Here is a 17,968-nt window from a genome sequence, read left to right on the forward strand (position 1 = left end):
TGACAAGCAGTGTGTGGCTGTGGGCAACAAGAAGCCAGTGGGTGACAAGCAGTGTCTGGCTGTGGGCAACAAGAAGCCAATGGGTGACAAGCAGTGTGTGGCTGTGGGTAACAAGAAGCCAGTGGGTGACAAACAGTGTGTGACTGTGGGCAACAAGAAGCCAGTGGGTGACAAGTAGTGTCTGGCTGTGGGCAACAAGTAGCCAGTGGGTGACAAGCAGTGTGTGGCTGTGGGCAACAAGAAGCCAGTGGGTTACAAGCAGTGTGTGGCTGTGGGCAACAATAATCTGGTGGGTGACAAGCAGTGTGTGGCTGTGGGCAACAAGAAGCCAGTGGGTGACAAGTAGTGTGTGGCTGTGGGCAACAATAATCTGGTGGGTGACAAGCAGTGTGTGGCTGTGGGCAACAAAAAATCAGTGGGTGACAAGTAGTGTGTGGCTGTGGGCAACAATAAGCCAATGGGTGACAAGCAGTGTGTGGCTGTGGACAACAATAAGTCAGTGGGTTACAAGTAGTGTGTGGCTGTGGGCAACAATAATCTGGTGGGTGACAAGCAGTGTGTGGCTGGGGGTAACAAGAAGCCAAGGGGTGACAAGCAGTGTGTGGCTGTGGGCCACAATAAGCCAGTGTGTGACAAGCAATGTGTGTGTTGCTATGGGCAACAACAAGCCAGTGGGTGACAAGCAGTGTGTGGCTGTAGGCAACAAGTAGCCAGTGTGTGACAAGCAGTGTGTGGCTGCGGGCAACAAGAAGCCAGTTTATGGCAAGCAGTGTTTGGCTGTGGGCAACAAGAAGCCAATGGGTGACAAGCAGTGTGTGGCTGTGGGCAACAAGAAGCCAGTGGGTGACAAGTAGTGTGTTGCTATGGGCAACAATAAACCAGTGTGTGACAAGCAGTGTGTGGCTGTGGGTAACAAGAAGCCAGTGGGTGACAAGCAGTGTGTGGCTGTGGGCAACAAGAAGCCAGTGGGTGACAAGTAGTGTGTGGCTGTGGGCAACAAGAAGCCAGTGGGTGACAAGTAGTGTGTGGCTGTGGATAACAAGAAGCCAGTGGGTGACAAGCAGTGTGTAGCTGTGGGCAACAACAAGCCAATGGGTGACAAGCAGTGTGTGGTTGTGGGTAACAAGAAGCCAATGGGTGACAAGCAGTGTGTGGCTGTGGGTAACTAGAAGCCAGTGGGTGACAAGTAGTGTCTGGCTGTGGGCAACAAGTAGCCAGTGGGTGACAAGCAGTGTGTGGCTGTGGGCAACAAGAAGCCAATGGGTGACAAGCAGTGTGTGGCTGTGGGCAACAATAATCTGGTGGGTGACAAGCAGTGTGTGGCTGTGGGCAACAAGAAGCCAGTAGTGGGTGACAATTAGTGTGTGGCTGTGGGCAACAAGAAGCCAGTGTGTGACAACCAGTGTGTGGCTGTGAGCAACAATAAGGCAGTGGGTGACAAGCAGTGTGTGGCTGTGGGCAACAATAAGCCAGTGGGTTACAAGTAGTGTGTGGCAGTGGGCAACAATAATCTGGTGGGTGACAAGCAGTGTGTGTGGCTGTGGGTAACAATAAGCCAGTGGGTTACAAGTAGTGTGTGGCTTTGGACAACAAGGAGCCAATGGGTGACAAGCAGTGTGTGGCCGGGAGCAACAAGGAGCCAATGGGTGACAAGCAGTGTGTGGCTGTGGGCAACAATAACCCAGTGGGTGACAAGTAGTGTGTGGCTGTGGGAAACAATAATCTGGTGTGTGACAAGCAGTGTGTGGCTGTGGGCAACAAGAAGCCAGTGGGTGACAAGTAGTGTGTGGCTGTGGGTAACAAGAAGCCAGTGGGTGACAAGCAGTGTGTGGCTGTGGGCAACAAGAAGCCAGTGGGTGACAAGTAGTGTGTGGCTGTGGGTAATAAGAAGCCAGTGGGTGACAAGCAGTGTGTGGCTGTGGGCAACAAGAAGCCAATGGGTGACAAGCAGTGTGTGGCTGTGGGTAACAAGAAGCCATTGGGTGACAAGCAGTGTGTGGCTGTGGGCAACAAGAAGCCAATGGGTGACAAGCAGTGTGTGGCTGTGGGTAACAAGAAGCCAGTGGGTGACAAGCAGTGTGTGGCTGTGGGCAACAAGAAGCCAATTGGTGACAAGCAGTGTGTGGCTGTGGGCAACAATAATCTGGTGGGTGACAAGCAGTGTGTGGCTGTGGGCAACAAGAGCCAGTGGGTGACAATTAGTGTGTGGCTGTGGACAACAAGAAGCCAATGGGTGACAAGCAGTGTGTGGCTGTGGGCAACAATAAGTCAGTGGGTTACAAGCAGTGTGTGGCTGTGGGCAACAATAAGTCAGTGGGTTACAAGCAGTGTGTGGCTGTGGGCAACAATAATCTGGTGGGTGACCAGCAGTGTGTGGCTGTGGGCAACAATAAGCCAGTGGGTGACAAGCAGTGTGTGGCTGTGGGCAACAATAAGCCAGTGGGTGACATGCAGTGTGTGGCTGTGGGCAACAAGAAGCCAGTGGGTGACAAGCAGTGTGTGGCTGTGGGCAACAATAAGCCAGTGGGTGACAAGCAGTGTGTGGTTGTGGGCAACAATAAGCCAGTGGGTGACAAGCAGTGTGTGGCTGTGGGCAACAAGAAGCCAGTGTGTGACAAGCAGTGTGTGGCTGTGGGCAACAAGAAGCCAATGGGGGACAAGCAGTGTGTGGCTGTGGGCAACAATAAGTCAGTGGGTTACAAGCAGTGTGTGGCTGTGGGCAACAATAAGCCAGTGGGTGACAAGCAGTGTGTGGCTGTGGGCAACAATAAGTCAGTGGGTTACAAGCAGTGTGTGACTGTGGGCAACAATAAGTCAGTGGGTTACAAGCAGTGTGTGGCTGTGGGCAACAATAATCTGGTGGGTGACCAGCAGTGTGTGGCTGTGGGCAACAAGATGCCAGTGGGCGACAAGCAGTGTGTGGCTGTGGGCAACAATAAGCCAGTGGGTGACAAGCAGTGTGTGGCTGTGGGCAACAATAAGCCAGTGGGTGACAAGCAGTGTGTGGCTGTGGGCAACAATAAGCCAGTGGGTGACAAGCAGTGTGTGGCTGTGGGCAACAATAATCTGGTGGGTGACCAGCAGTGTGTGGCTGTGGGCAGCAAGTAGCCAGTGGGTGACAAGCAGTGTGTGGCTGTGGGCAACAATAAGCCAGTGGGTGACCAGCAGTGTGTGGCTGTGGGCAGCAAGTAGCCAGTGGGTGACAAGCAGTGTGTGGCTATGGGCAACAATAAGCCAGTGGGTGACAAGCAGTGTGTGGCTGTGGGCAACAAGAAGCCAGTGGGTGACAAGTAGTGTGTGGCTGTGGGTAACAAGAAGCCAGTGGGTGACAAGTAGTGTGTGGCTGTGGGTAACAAGAAGCCAGTGGGTGACAAGCAGTGTGTGGCTGTGGGCAACAAGAAGTCAGTGCATGACAAGCAGTGTGTGGCTGTGGGCAACAAGAAGCCAGTGGGTGACAAGCAGTGTCTGGCTGTGGGCAACAAGAAGCCAATGGGTGACAAGCAGTGTGTGGCTGTGGGTAACAAGAAGCCAGTGGGTGACAAACAGTGTGTGACTGTGGGCAACAAGAAGCCAGTGGGTGACAAGTAGTGTCTGGCTGTGGGTAACAAGAAGCCAGTGGGTGACAAGCAGTGTGTGGCTGTGGGCAACAAGAAGCCAAAGGGTGACAAGCAGTGTGTGGCTGTGGGAAACAAGAAGCCAGTGGGTGACAAGCAGTGTGTGGCTGTGGGCAACAAGAAGCCAATTGGTGACAAGCAGTGTGTGGCTGTGGGCAACAATAATCTGGTGGGTGACAAGCAGTGTGTGGCTGTGGGCAACAAGAAGCCAGTGGGTGACAATTAGTGTGTGGCTGTGGACAACAAGAAGCTAGTGTGTGACAAGCAGTGTGTGGCTGTGGGCAACAAGAAGCCAGTGGGTGACAAGCAGTGTGTGGCTGTGTGCAACAAGAAGCCAATGGGTGACAAGCAGTGCGTGGCTGTGGGCAACAAGAAGCCAATGGGTGACAAGCAGTGTGTGGCTGTGGGCAACAATAAGTCAGTGGGTTACAAACAGTGTGTGGCTGTGGGCAACAATAATCTGGTGGGTGACCAGCAGTGTGTGGCTGTGGGCAGCAATAAGCCAGTGGGTGACAAGCAGTGTGTGGCTGTGGGCAACAATAAGCCAGTGGGTGACATGCAGTGTGTGGCTGTGGGCAACAAGAAGCCAGTGGGTGACAAGCAGTGTGTGGCTGTGGGCAACAATAAGCCACTGGGTGACAAGCAGTGTGTGGCTGTGGGCAACAATAAGTCAGTGGGTTACAAGCAGTGTGTGGCTGTGGGCAACAATAAGTCAGTGGGTTACAAGCAGTGTGTGGCTGTGGGCAACAATAAGTCAGTGGGTTACAAGCAGTGTGTGGCTGTGGGCAACAATAATCTGGTGGGTGACCAGCAGTGTGTGGCTGTGGGCAACAAGACGCCAGTGGGTGACAAGCAGTGTGTGGCTGTGGGCAACAATAAGTCAGTGGGTTACAAGCAGTGTGTGGCTGTGGGCAACAATAAGCCAGTGGGTGACAAGCAGTGTGTGGCTGTGGGCAACAAGAAGCCAGTGGGTGACAAGCAGTGTGTGACTGTGGGCAACAATAATCTGGTGGGTGACAAGCAGTGTGTGGCTGTGGGCAGCAAGTAGCCAGTGGGTGACAAGCAGTGTGTGGCTATGGGCAACAATAAGCCAGTGGGTGACCAGCAGTGTGTGGCTGTGGGCAGCAAGTAGCCAGTGGGTGACAAGCAGTGTGTGGCTGTGGGCAGCAAGAAGCCAATGGGTGACAAGCAGTGTGTGGCTGTGGGCAACAATAAGCCAGTGGGTGACAAGCAGTGTGTGGCTGTGGGCAACAATAAGTCAGTGGGTGACAAGCAGTGTGTGGCTGTGGGCAACAATAAGCCAGTGGGTGACCAGCAGTGTGTGGCTGTGGGCAGCAAGTAGCCAGTGGGTGACCAGCAGTGTGTGGCTATGGGCAACAATAAGCCAGTGGGTGACCAGCAGTGTGTGGCTGTGGGCAGCAAGTAGCCAGTGGGTGACAACAAGTAGTGGGAGCGTGGCAGCATTGTGGGACATTGAGCTTTAGCCTTCCGTTGCCTAAAGGGGTTTCACCACAGGAGGCTCAGCAAAAGACCACCCACTGCAATGCCCATTTAAAAAAAAAAAAAAAGCTATTATCTGAGCAAAGTATATATGAAAAAAAAAGTATTTTTATCATAGTTTACCTCTATTACAGAATTCTTGAAGGTCGTGTGACTGAAGAAGCATCTATTAATAGATCTGCCAGAGATTATTCAGTTTAAATGAGGCTTTAGTTTCTGAATAGATGATCACAAGCACACCTTAAACAAAAAGTGTCTAGTTATTGACATGTTTATGTTTGAAAATGTATATATTGTTGGCAACTACCATTTATTCTGTCTAACAACACTCTAATGCCAAAGGAATGTCAAATTCTGTATTATCCTCTGAATGCTACTATATATATATATATATATATATATATATATATTGGCAAATAAAAATTAATGTTTTAAAAAAAAAAGCGTAAAAAAACCCGAACAAACAAAAAAGACTGAAATGTAGAATCCTCAATAATGGGAAGCGCCTGGATGATCAAGAGGCTTTCTGGATCCTCCTGCAGCCCACCGTTCTAGCGCAGGTTCTTCATATACCTATTTGGCTTGTGCCAGTGAATAGGCTTCTTCTGGCGATATGGATAAGCACATTCCAAATGCGCATGAGTAAGGTCCACATATGTAGACAGTAGAATTAGCGCCTGTGCAAAGAAGAAAAAGATGTGCAGGATGGCTTTGTTCTACTGGGCATGTGCGGACTTTACTCACACATGCTCAGTCCACATGTCCTTGACTATGGCGTCGCTACAAACCTATTTGACTGCAGCAAAGTCAAACAGGTATATAGGAGTATTGTGCGACAAACCAGTGTGCTGCAGGAGGACTCAGGAAGCCTCCAGACATTCCAGAGGCTTTCCACTCCTGAGGCATCTTTTTTTCCCACTTCAGGTGTACTACAGTACAGTACTAAACACGGACATGGTCACATGATCACTACCAGCCATAAAAAACTTAAAGAGAAATAGTTACCAATAGTAACAGCTGTTTCCAACTGCCACAAAAGCAAGCAGCAGCTGCTTCCACTGACATCACCTGCCAGCAGTAAAGATGTCTACATGTGATAATTGTCAGAGTGTAAATCATGGAGAGGAAATATTTTACAATGGGCAAACACTGACTAAATGATTTATACATAATTATAGCACTTTTTTTTAATTTTCACTGGAGTTCCTCTTTAAGGGAAGCTGAACCGAGAGGTATATAGAGGCTGACGTATTTATTTCCAGTTGCCTGGCAGCCCTGCTGATCCTCTGCCTCTAAAGGTCGTACACACATGCGACTATAGTCGTTTGAAACGATCGTTCCCCGATCATTTCAAACGACGATTGTTTAAAAAAATAACAGCCAACGATCATTAAGTCAAACGATGGACGAGCTAGATCGTTAAAAACGAAAGATCTGTCCTGGCAGATTTTTTTAAATGATGATCGTTAGCAAAAGTAGTATATCGTTAAGAAACGGTCGTTCGTAGTAGGCAAGACATGCGCACTTCGTTTTATAGTCACAGCACATAAAATTTTCCCCTCGCGATGTAACGTTCGTTCTATGATTGTGCCCAGTGATGCGTTGTATACTACATGATTATACCATAATTTTTACTTTAACAGGACAAAGTGTATTTTTGTATGTTTTGTCAACACTATATTATCTAGATGCTCTACTACATACCGACAGTATGAAATAGAAATTTAGTTATGTCATATGCGTAACGTTAGTTTTACAGTGTAACGTACGTTTTAAACCGTTCGTTACGTGCGGGCGGAACTTGCTATGATGTAACTTCCAGGATCGTTCCGGATCGTTCGTTAACAAACGATCAGATCGTTACACACCTTTAAAAGCTAGGTCGTTCTTTCATCAATTAAAAGATCGTTCGTCGTTCACAACGAACGATCGTTGTAAGATCTGTGTATGTAGCTTAATACTTTTAACCACAGACCCTGTCTCTGATATTATAGTCAAATCTGAAAAGATCTTCATGCTTTTTTCTTATGTTATTCACACACCTACTGCAGCCCAAAAAATCAACAAGGCTGCCAGGCAACTGGTATTGTTTAAAAGAAAATACATGGCAGTCAGTGTTGCCAACTCGTTCCTTTAATTACTGACACATATGAATTAAACAGGTTTCCTGGCTAGGTAGATGCAGTTAAGGCACTGATTATGTGTAAGTAGGCCCAGAACCTGTATAACTTAGATGTGTCAGTAATTAAAGGGATGTGTTGGCAACACTGATGGCAGCCTCCATATACTTAACCCTTTACTGATCATTTTCTTGTCCAAACATCACATGCTTCTCCACAAAAATGTATTTTTGAGAAGAATGTAAATAGAATAACTCAATTATACCTGTATGTATATAGGAAGTCATTGCTAAGCCAGGATTTTACACAGAAATCTGTCCAAGTGTAATCAGAAGCATCATTGCTATGATCAGAGCCTCATCTCCAGCTTTCAGACACGGCATCCCCCCCCCCCCTGTTATGTTTATGGTCTTCACTAACGAGAGATTTCACAGGACTGTGCGGCTGCTCCCATTACGCCGCTGACTACAATTCCCGACACCCCTCAGCGCTGGACTCTCTTCCCAGCATGCAGTGCGGCCCGTTCTCTCCAGCAGCTGCATTGGATCCCGGTAGTGATGGAGGCCCCCGGTCCTACAGCGGCCCCGATATCATTCAGCTTCAGCCGCAGCTCTAAGCCGAAGCTGCAGGTGATCAGTACTAAGGACAGCACACAGGAGGGGAAGGAGTATTTGCTGGGGGCGGAAGGGAGGGAGCTGCTCAGGTGAGAAAGTGGTTGGCTGCAAATTATATTCTAATATTTGCATTATCATGTTATGAGTGTGTAGTAATTCGTATACATTTTATTCAAGAAAAAAGTAAGTTTTTGATGTTTCATTGCTGTTGCAAAGGAGGATCATCCACAAGGCAACCTAGGCATCTACCTGGGGCCCCATTGCCTGCCAAGGGGCCTGGATGCCACCTTCTTTGATAACTCTCTCAGATGACCATAATGGGGAAATCAAAACATAGGGCCCATGTCATCTATTCATCTCTGGCTGGCTCTGCTCCAATTTGGGAAGAGGTTTCCTTTTTGACTGATACTGTCTTCAGGGCTTCAAAGCTCCTGTCCAGGCTTAAATGTAACCCACTAAACCTGTGACAAAAATGAGTTCTATAAGGACATATCTATTTTCTTATTGGTGATCTGTAAATTTTAGATATTCTAATTCATGATTTCAGTTTCTCAAGAGGAAACAGGAAGTCTGTTGTGCCCTGAATTTGTCTTCCTGAGTGTACAAGAGATACATTAGTGGTTCCGCTGACAAATCAGCCTTTCAACTTTTACATTTAGACCCCCTTCACACATGACGGAATTAGTGTGCATTTTCCGGTTTTGTGAATTCTTGTGCGCCCGCACGTCTAATGCAAATCAATGGCATTGCCTTTGACGTGTTGTGCGAATGTTCACACTTGAATTTAGCATTTATATAGGGCTGACATCTTAGGTTGCGTTTTACACAGTATATAGTCCTGTCACTGTTTCCCTTGAAAAGTGCTGATTTGCGATTGAAACTAGAAATATGATTACTGTATTTTAACTATAAGACTCACTTTTTCTGCCACAAAGTGTGTGTGGAAGGGGGGATTGGGGGAGGAGTCACTGCATCTTATAGCCCAAATGCAGGGAGTTCCTGACTGGTGAACACCTGCCAATACAAACCTCCAACCCACCAAAATGTCAGGGACTACCTGTACTGTGCCCATGCAGAGGAAGACATGGGGGACACAAAGGGGCTTAGAGGGGGACACAAAGGGGCATAGAGGATGACAGAGGCAAACACATGGGGATACAGGGAAACAGGAGGTACAAGGGGGCATGAGGTACAAAGGGGGCATAATCCACAAAATGCCCCTTCACCATGGATGCAACATGAATCAATTTTATTGGAATTCCACGTGTAAAGACGAGACCAATACAAAGTGGTGTACACGTGAAAAGTGAAACGAAAATCATACAGGGTTCCAAAGATTAAAAAAAAAAAAAAATAACTGCAAAGTGCAGTGTGCGTAATTATTCAGCCCCCTGAGTCAATACTTTGTAGAACTACCTTTTGCTGCAATTACAGCTGCCAGTCTTTTAGGGTATGTCTCTACCAGCTTTGCACATCTAGAGACTGAAATCCTTGCCCATTCTTCTTTGCAGAACAGCTGCAGCTCAGTCAGATTAGATAGACAGCATTTGTGAACAGCAGTTTTCAGATCTTGCCACAGATTCTCAATTGGATTTAGGTCTGGACTTTGACTGGGCCATTCTAACACATACATATGTTTTGTTTTAAACCATTCCATTGTTGCCCTGGCTTTATGTTTAGGGTCATTGTCCTGCTTCAAGGTGAACCTCCGCCCCAGTCTCAAGTCTTTTGCAGTCTCCAAGAGGTTTTCTTCCAAGATTGCCCTATATTTGGCTCCATCCACCTTCCCATCAACTCTGACCAGCTTCCTTGTCCCTGCCGAAGAGAAGCACCCCCAGAGCATGATGCTGCCACCACCATATTTGAGGAAGGAGCGTGCATGCGCGTGCCCTATAGGAAGGAGCGTGCATGCGCGTGCCCTATAGGAAGGAGCGTGCATGCGCGTGCCCTATAGGGAGGAGCGTGCATGCGCGTGCCCTATAGGGAGGAGCGTGCATGCGCGTGCCCTATAGGGAGGAGCGTGCATGCGCGTGCCCTATAGGGAGGAGCGTGCATGCGCGTGCCCTATAGGGAGGAGCGTGCATGCGCGTGCCCTATAGGGAGGAGCGTGCATGCGCGTGCCCTATAGGGAGGAGCGTGCATGCGCGTGCCCTATAGGGAGGAGCGTGCATGCGCGTGCCCTATAGGGAGGAGAGTGCATGCGCGTGCCCTATTCTCACAGACATCTATTTTTCTGTTCACCCTGATCACTCCCACCCATCACTTCCTGCCAGGAAGTTATTCCATTGCCTTGCATGGCCAGATCCAGAGCACAGTAGCTATATCAGTGTAAGTGCGCATTGTAACGCGTTAACATTCGAAGAGCTTTGTTAGCGCGTGCGTGTAAACCTGTGCACGCGTAAAACTTTGCGCGAGTAACATTGCGCGCTACATCCATAGCATGACTGTGCTATGCATTAGCACGGCTTTGTGAACCAAGGCCCAAGTGTGCTTCTGAGCGCTTTTTAAAGTGCTGGTGCTTTGAAAAGCGCTTGGCTAATGTATTTGTGTGGGATGGATCACACCAGAGCAATGTGATTTAGCCTATCTAATTCCCCTCCCCCCCCCTCATCCGTGACTAATTACAAGTGCAACTTGATCTCTCAGCTGCGTCAACTGCCTCAGCAGAACGGCTAATTTGTAAACATGGGATGTTAACCACTTAATGACAAGCTGACTTATAAAAACATCCTGCTAGAGCCTCTTAATGGCTCCAGGACGTTTTTTATAAGTCCGACAGTGCTGCCGCTGTGCACGTGTGCGCTCCTGCGCATGCTCTTGAAAATAGTGGAAAAAAAAAAAAAAAACACCAAAGAAAAAATACACCTTTATTTCCAAATACTATATTGTCACCATACTTTGTACTAGGGATATAATTAAAATCTTGTGATAACCACAACAAATAGGCAGATAAAATGTGTGGTTTTCATGCACAGTAGCAGCGTTTATATTAAGGCTACTTACACACCAAGACGTTGCATTTTTAGGGGGCGTTATGGTCGCATAATGTGCCCCTAACGCAACGCCTGGTGCTCTTAGATGTGAACGTCAGAGTGAGCCGCGTTGTGCAGCTCACTCTGGCGTCCGTGATGCCGCGATGCGTACTCTTGGGCATCACGTGGTCCCTCCAGCCAATTGCCGCACAGAGCGGCGCTCCAGGAAGTAAACACTGCACGTCACTGAGTGCAGTGAATATTTAATTAGCCATGTGGCTGGCCGAGGAGGAGGAGGAGGAGGGAAGACCTCCTCCTCCAACACTACTGAGCATGTGCACACAGTCAAGCCGCGCATAACGCCGTAGCATGCAGCACATTCAACGTACGTGCAGCGTTACAATGTAACGCAACGTGGGCACTGTGAACAGCCCATTGATTTTTCATTACTGTGCGGTTTGGCTGCGTTACAGGCTGCACTAACGTACGCCTGTAACGTCTCACTGTGAAAACAGCATAAAGCTATAGGGGACGAAATTGGAGAAATTGTGTATTTTTTCATGTTTTCCTTGTTTTTCCCTTTAAAATGCATAGAAAATAAAGTCATTACTGAAAACAAATGTCAACCCCAAAAATCACAATTGGTGGTGAAAAAAACAAGATATAGATCATTTCATAAATGAAAGGGATGAGCACTGAAAGGTAAAAATCGCTCTTGTACGTTAGGGTAAAAACGCCTTTGGGGTGCAGTGGTTAACAATGTCTTCTTCCATGAAAGAAGGAAGTGGAAACGCTGCAGATTTATTGTAGCATTTGCATCCGTTGTTTTAAAGATTATTACTCTGTTGCTCAATCTTTTAAAGCAGAGAGGAAGTGTGTTCAGGTCTGCTTTAAAGAGAGCCTGAGGTGGTCTCCAAAAAAAAAAAAAAAAAAAAAAAAAAAATAGGCTCAGCCCCCATGGATCAGGTAGTCGCAAAAAACACCGCTCCTGTGGGCCGCAATGGCCCACTTTCACTTTGGTGACCTCTGGGTCATGACACTGCACTGAGAGACTGTGTCCCTTATAGCATGCGGGAAAGCGGTAGGAGGCGTAGCCAAAGAGAGAGCGCTGCCCAATGGCAGGTCAGGAAACCGTGCAGGAACGCCCCTGGCGGGCGTTTTGAACAGGGAATCCCTCTCCCTGTGTTTACCTCAGAGATTGCGATATATTGGGCTATATCGTGTGTGTGTGTGTGTGTGTGTGTGTGTGTGTGTGTGTGTGTGTGTGTGTGTGTGTGTGTGTGTGTGTGTGTGTGTGTGTGTGTGTGTGTGTGTGTGTGTGTGTGTGTGTGTGTGTGTGTGGTGTGTTAGAGAGCAGTGGTGTGGGAACACAGAGGCATGTTATGAGGCAGAGAACATGCCTCTTTGTCCTATCTGCTGACCTTCTCTTTAAAGCCCAACTTAGCTCAAAATGGAACAAGCTAAATTCTCACACTAATAGCTCATACACACGGGGCACAACTGTCGCCACAAACACGTGGCACGCGCATGTTGCTGCGACAGGTCCCCCGTGTGTATGGCGCGCGCGCCACGAACCGTCGCCAGGCGATTGCTGTAGCCAATCGCCGGCAACAGCTGTCGCCGCAACTGTCGCTAGTCCGCCACGCGTACTGCGTGTGTATGTGGACTAGCGACAGCAACCCATAGACGGAGCTTCCGATGGGGAGGAGGAACCTTCGGCGACAGCTTCCGCCGCATCTCTGTCCCTCTGTGCGCCGTGTGTACGGCTTCTGCACAGAGGGACCTGGCAACAAACTGCCGCTGCTTTTTTTTTTTTTTTTTATGGGGGGGGGGTTCTCTTGTGACTTTTGTGCCTCGTGTGTATGAGGCTTAACACCAACAAGGCGAGCTATTCTCATCTTCCTGTGACTTCAAAGGGACCTTGAACAGAGCATAAAAATTTAAATCTGAACTTACCTGGGGCTTCCTCCAGCCCCCCGCAGCCTGCAAGGTCCCTCGACGTGTTCTGGGTCCTCTCCGTGCTCCCACTGGCAGCTTCAATAGGTGTGCAACCTCGCCCATCCGTACACCCGGCTCAATTATGTGCCTGTCACTCCGAGTGTTCTGCGCAAGCACGGTTTTCAATAGACTCAACGCTCATGGCGACGGGTGCGTGGACAGGTAGCGCATGCGCAGTTGCATACGACTTCAGCCGAAGTCGTGCATTTAAGGGAGCCACCAGCAGGAGCATGGAGGGACCCCGCGGGCTGTGGGGGGCTGGAGGAAGCCCCAGGTAAGGGCATATTTTTATTTTTATGCTCTGCTCGGGGTCCCTTTTTAATGAGGGAAAAACAAGTACTGAGTGCTGTGGTTAATTTACATGCAATAGCAAGAGGTAGTCAACACCACCAATGTATTAAAAGCTCCTTATTGAAACTCAAAGCTTCATGTCGAATACAGCAGCCTCAGCTGACAGCCTGCCGTTTCAGAACACTCCCTTTTATCATAGCTCTAGAATACTATTAGTGTACATACAAACAATAATTAACCCTCTGCACTCAGAACACATGTTCATGACAGGCTGGAACACTAAAGCTAGAAAGAATTCGGCTGTGGTGACTAATTAAGACCACATCAGCTGAGAATCTTGAGTGAATCCAGCTTGTATACAGCGGCCACTTGATGGCATGCTTTGCGATCCCCAATGTCTGAGCATGTAATGAGCGCATTGTTCTCCCTACCTGCCCACTGTAAACTGCTCCATCATGCGCTGCCGTTCTCCCTCCACCCACTCCATAGCAACAAATGCGTTGCTAGCCTGGAGGCTAGTGACTCATCTGTACAGCATCAGTTATGCGCTGTCACTTGCTAGGCAACAGCAATCACTTGGTGTTTATGGAGCTTAAAGGGGGAGGTGGCAGTTGGAAGAGGACGGCCTGGGGGACACCCAACAATGAGCAGTGACAGCACAGTGAGCCTGTGTTCAAATTATAAATCGCCAGCGCTATTTCAAGCGCTGAGCGATTTATTGCAATTTTTTATTTATTTCCTTTCCCTGCACTTTCTTTTTCTTTTTCTTTTTTTTTTTTTTTATAAATTCTTTTTATTAGTGTTTTAAGATAAAGTACAAACAACAAAACATTCCCACACGCAGGTGGGATGAACATACTCCACATGACATGTATTATTGTTCAACACCGTGCCGACAGCCAATTATATCGGCTCCAATCCCCCTCCCCCCATCAGTTCAACCTAATATATTTGGTCAAGTACAGCCATAACCACCTTCAAACAGTTCATTGTACATATTTTCTATAGAGAACCATACTGTGATTAAGCAAGTACAAACAAAAAGGTATTCAAGCCGTTTTTTTGTTGCTGATCCAGGGCTTCCAGACCTTGTCAAATTTCTGTGGACACCCTCTAGCAAGGTATGCTGCCTTATACAGATGTACAGAATCATTGATCAGTTTTTTCCAGAAGGCCAAGGATGGGGGATCCTCTTTCTTCCAGTTAAGAATTATGGATTTCCTATAGTAGTATAGTAGTATTCCCATCAATGTCTGCTGAACTTTAAGATGTGCTATACCTGACACTATGCCCAGTATGCAAACCAAGGGGTCATTGGGGATGGTTATTTTGGTGACTCTGGTTATGAAGTCTCTTACACCATCCCATAGGGGAGAGAGTTCGGGGCACAGCCACATGATATGGTCTATGTCGGCTTCTGTTGAGCCACACCTCCAGCATGCTACCGGGGTATTGGGGTCGAATTTGGTGAGCTTAGCAGGAGTTAGGTAGGATCTATGCAGGATTGAATTAAATTGAATTAGCCTGTCCCTAGAGGCAATGAGGTATTTAAAGGGTTTTATCCAGGCATCTTCCCAATCTTCGTCGTCTATGTTAGGTATTAGTGTCTGCCATGGTTGCTTGAAGGCAGAAATATGCGGTTCCGTGATCAGAATAACATTTTTATAGATCTCAGAGAGGATTTTTGGGAGATGATCTTTATGTAGAGTCTCTTCCAGCTCCGAGAGACCGACCCTTACTATATTATTACCAAATTGTTTAGAAAATGCGTGTCTGATTTGAAGGTACCTGAAGAAATGAGAATTGGGCAACAAAGTTTTCTTTGAGAGTATCAAATTGGGTTAGAGCTCCAGCCGTTATCAGGTGCTCAACATGTGTTATTCCTTTGGTTATCCACACTACGGGGTCAGGGATTTTATAGAATTGTTCCAGGGTTGGGTTGTTCCATATGGGAGTCTTAGGGGATATTTTATTCTGGGAGGAGTGCCAGCCATTGGCGATATTCCATGCTCTGAGAACCGTTTTTGTATTCTGCGTTAAGTTATAGGGGGCTTTAAGACCTCTGTAGATTATTTGGTTAAGTGCTTCAAAGGAACCAAGTGTGGCTGCATCTAGGGTCATGGCTGCATTAGAGTCATCTTGAGCCAGCCACCACCTAGCAGTCACTAATTGACTTGCTATAAAATATTTATACAGATCTGGGAAAGCTAGTCCCCCCTCTGTCCAAGGTCTCTGCAACTTTTTTAAGCTAATAGTGGGGTTTCTATTGTGCCAAATAAAGCTAGTAAGTATTGAGTTGAGCTGAGAGATAAATTGTTTAGGAACCCAGATTGGAGAGTTTCTGAGGAGATATAAGTATTTTGGAAGTAATTTCATTTTAACCAAGTTTATTCTGCCTATAAGTGACAAGGGGAGAGTCTGCCAACCCTGAAGTTTCTGTTTGGTATATTGTATCAGGGGAATTATGTTGTTTTCGAGATATTGTGAGGCATCTTTAGTGATCCAGACCCCTAGATATTTGGTTTTGGAAACTATCTCTAGTGGGGAATTAAGTGTGGGGAGCGGGTTGAGTGGTAGCAGTTGAGATTTGGTCCAATTTACCCTCAGGCCAGACATTGGTGCAAAAGCATTAAAGACATCCAGTACCCCTAGTATTGAGGCTTCAGGGTTCTCCAAATAAACCACCAAGTCGTCAGCATACAGGGATACCCTCTCCTCCAACGCCCCCACCCGAAATCCGGTTATGCGGGGAGATTGCCTGAGTGCGGATGCTAACGGCTGCATGGCGAGGGCGAAGAGCGCCGGAGAAAGAGGGCACCCCTGTCTGGTACCCCTATGCATTTTAATTGTCTCAGTGCAGAACCAATTTTTATCTGCGACTCAGGGGATTTATAAATAGTGGTAATCCAAGATATAATTTTGGCACCATAATTTAAAGTGGACCCAAATTAAAAATACAAGATTTCAGAAATAAAATCTATTTTCTAAATTATAATAATAAATAGCAGCATTTTTTCAGCTGCATGATGAAAAATATAAAATATTTTACATTTATTGGAGGAACCCCTCCCTTCCTTTCAAATTGCCGGGATTTTTCCGGCAAACTGGTGGAGTAGATGGTGTCCAGCAAAGGAGGAATTGCTAATGGCTGCCACCTGTATAACCCTAGTTATGCAAAGAGGAGGGTGAAAAGCATGCACTGAAATGCTCATAGGCTTGAAGGAGTGTTTATTTATCTTTGTATGTGTCAGAGTGGTGCAACTAAATATTTTTAATTAAAAAAATGTTTGGTTTGGGTCCACTTTAATTTGGATAGGGTGGCCCAAAGGTATGGCCATTCAACAGAGTCGAATGCCCTCTGTATATCAATAAAAGCGAGAGCTTTGGAGGGGGAGTCTTGGGTCACTCCACACAAGTGGGTATGAATGTGGCGAAGATTGATATCAGTGGTTTTATGTGGCATAAAACCAGTTTGGTCTGGGCTGACGACTTCAGTGATTGAAAAATTTATTCTTTTAGGTATTAAGTTGGTGAGGATTTTTAAGTCATTATTTAATAGGGAGATAGGTCTGTACGATTGTAAAGGATCCTTGTCAGGTTTTAAAATAAGAATTACATGCGCTTTATAGAATGAAGGGGGTAGTTGGTTTTGATTCTAGACAATGTTGGTAGGTTTTCTTTAAGTAAGGAGTTAAGATACGTGAGTACCTCTTATAAAATTCGATTGGTATTCCATCAGGGCCAGGTGATTTGTTAGGGGGAAAGGATGCGATAGCATCCAGAATTTCATCTTCTGTGATGTTTAAGTTCCATTGCTGAAGCAACATCATCATTTAGGGTGGGCAGGGTAAGAGCAGATAGGTGGGTGGTCATTTGCGCTTGGCTGGAATTGGAGTGAGATTTATATAGGTCTGTATAGTAAGAGTGGAATGAGTTTAAAATATGGGCCGGAGAGGAGGTAATATCCCCTGTGGAGAGCTTAATTTCAGGGATATTGGAAAGGGCGTCTGGAGGTCTTGAGATATTAGCAAGTAATTTCCCATTCTTATCTCCTTTCTCAAAGGTTAACTGCCTCCATTCCAAAATAGAGGTTTTAGTAATGTCGGACATATGGAGATTTAGGTTGCGTTTAGACTGCATGAGAGATTCATACGTAGAGTCTGTGGGGTTGTTTGTGTGTTCCAGTGCTGCCTGCTCCTCGGCATCTTGTAATGAAGTATAAGCAGACGCATACTCCTTCCTTTTGGCTGTTATCTGATTAATATATTCGCCTCTTATGCTAGCTTTGAAGGCATCCCAGACCATTTGTACGGAGGCAGTGCCTTCATTTAACTCCCAATATTGTTGTATAGCAAGTGTAATTTTGTCTCCAATATCTTTGTCAGATATCCATTTAGGGTCTAGCCTCCACAAATTTGTATTGTGGTATATCCCGATTTTACAAATAATTTCCAGTGGGGCGTGGTCAGAGAGGCCACTCGGAAGGTAAACAGCACTGGAAACACATTGAAGAAAATCTGCATTAGCGAAGGCCAAATCAATCCTAGCTGCTGATCTATGTGTAGTTGAGAAATGTGAGTATGCAGTTGATTGAGAGTTTTTCCATCTCCAAACCTCGCATAGTGAAAGAGCATCCGCCCATCCACATAGATCAGGGTTATGCTGGGAATACACGTTTCGTTTTTGCCTTCGTTTTAGCCTTCGATTCGTTCAGTAAACGAATCGAGTGTTGAAAACGTATGTGAAAATAGTCATAATCTCATTATAGTTTCGATTAATAGACCCCAAAAACGAACGACTAGTGATCGAACATGTTTGATATTATCTCTCTTTATCCATCTAATCGAGCCATTGGTAGG

The 17,968-nt window shown here is 46.7% G+C and overlaps 2 protein-coding genes across 5 annotated transcripts in view; one reads left to right on the forward strand and one right to left on the reverse strand.

Moving 5' to 3' along the window:
* PLP2 (proteolipid protein 2) overlaps nucleotides 1-7,704 on the reverse strand; it is a 138,803-nt gene extending 131,099 nt beyond the window's left edge. The window contains exons 1-2 of one of the 4 annotated variants that reach the window (XM_068248370.1): nucleotides 7,655-7,704; nucleotides 5,238-5,354 (exon numbers count right to left, since the gene is read on the reverse strand). In XM_068248370.1, coding sequence (XP_068104471.1) covers nucleotides 5,238-5,280 — 43 coding nt within the window. In that variant the 5' untranslated portion in view covers nucleotides 5,281-5,354; nucleotides 7,655-7,704. Of the gene's footprint in view, nucleotides 1-5,237; nucleotides 5,355-7,499; nucleotides 7,632-7,654 lie in introns of those variants that run through there. The other 3 variants (XM_068248369.1, XM_068248368.1, XM_068248371.1) reach the window with 3 other exon arrangements.
* A 23-nt stretch (nucleotides 7,705-7,727) lies between these two features.
* GPKOW (G-patch domain and KOW motifs) overlaps nucleotides 7,728-17,968 on the forward strand; it is a 49,098-nt gene continuing 38,857 nt past the window's right edge. The window contains exon 1 of the mRNA XM_068248367.1: nucleotides 7,728-7,937. Coding sequence (XP_068104468.1) covers nucleotides 7,792-7,937 — 146 coding nt within the window. The 5' untranslated portion in view covers nucleotides 7,728-7,791. The remainder of the gene's footprint in view (nucleotides 7,938-17,968) is intronic.

Source organism: Hyperolius riggenbachi, chromosome 8 (assembly GCF_040937935.1).
Source record: "Hyperolius riggenbachi isolate aHypRig1 chromosome 8, aHypRig1.pri, whole genome shotgun sequence".
Lineage (NCBI taxonomy): Eukaryota > Metazoa > Chordata > Amphibia > Anura > Hyperoliidae > Hyperolius > Hyperolius riggenbachi.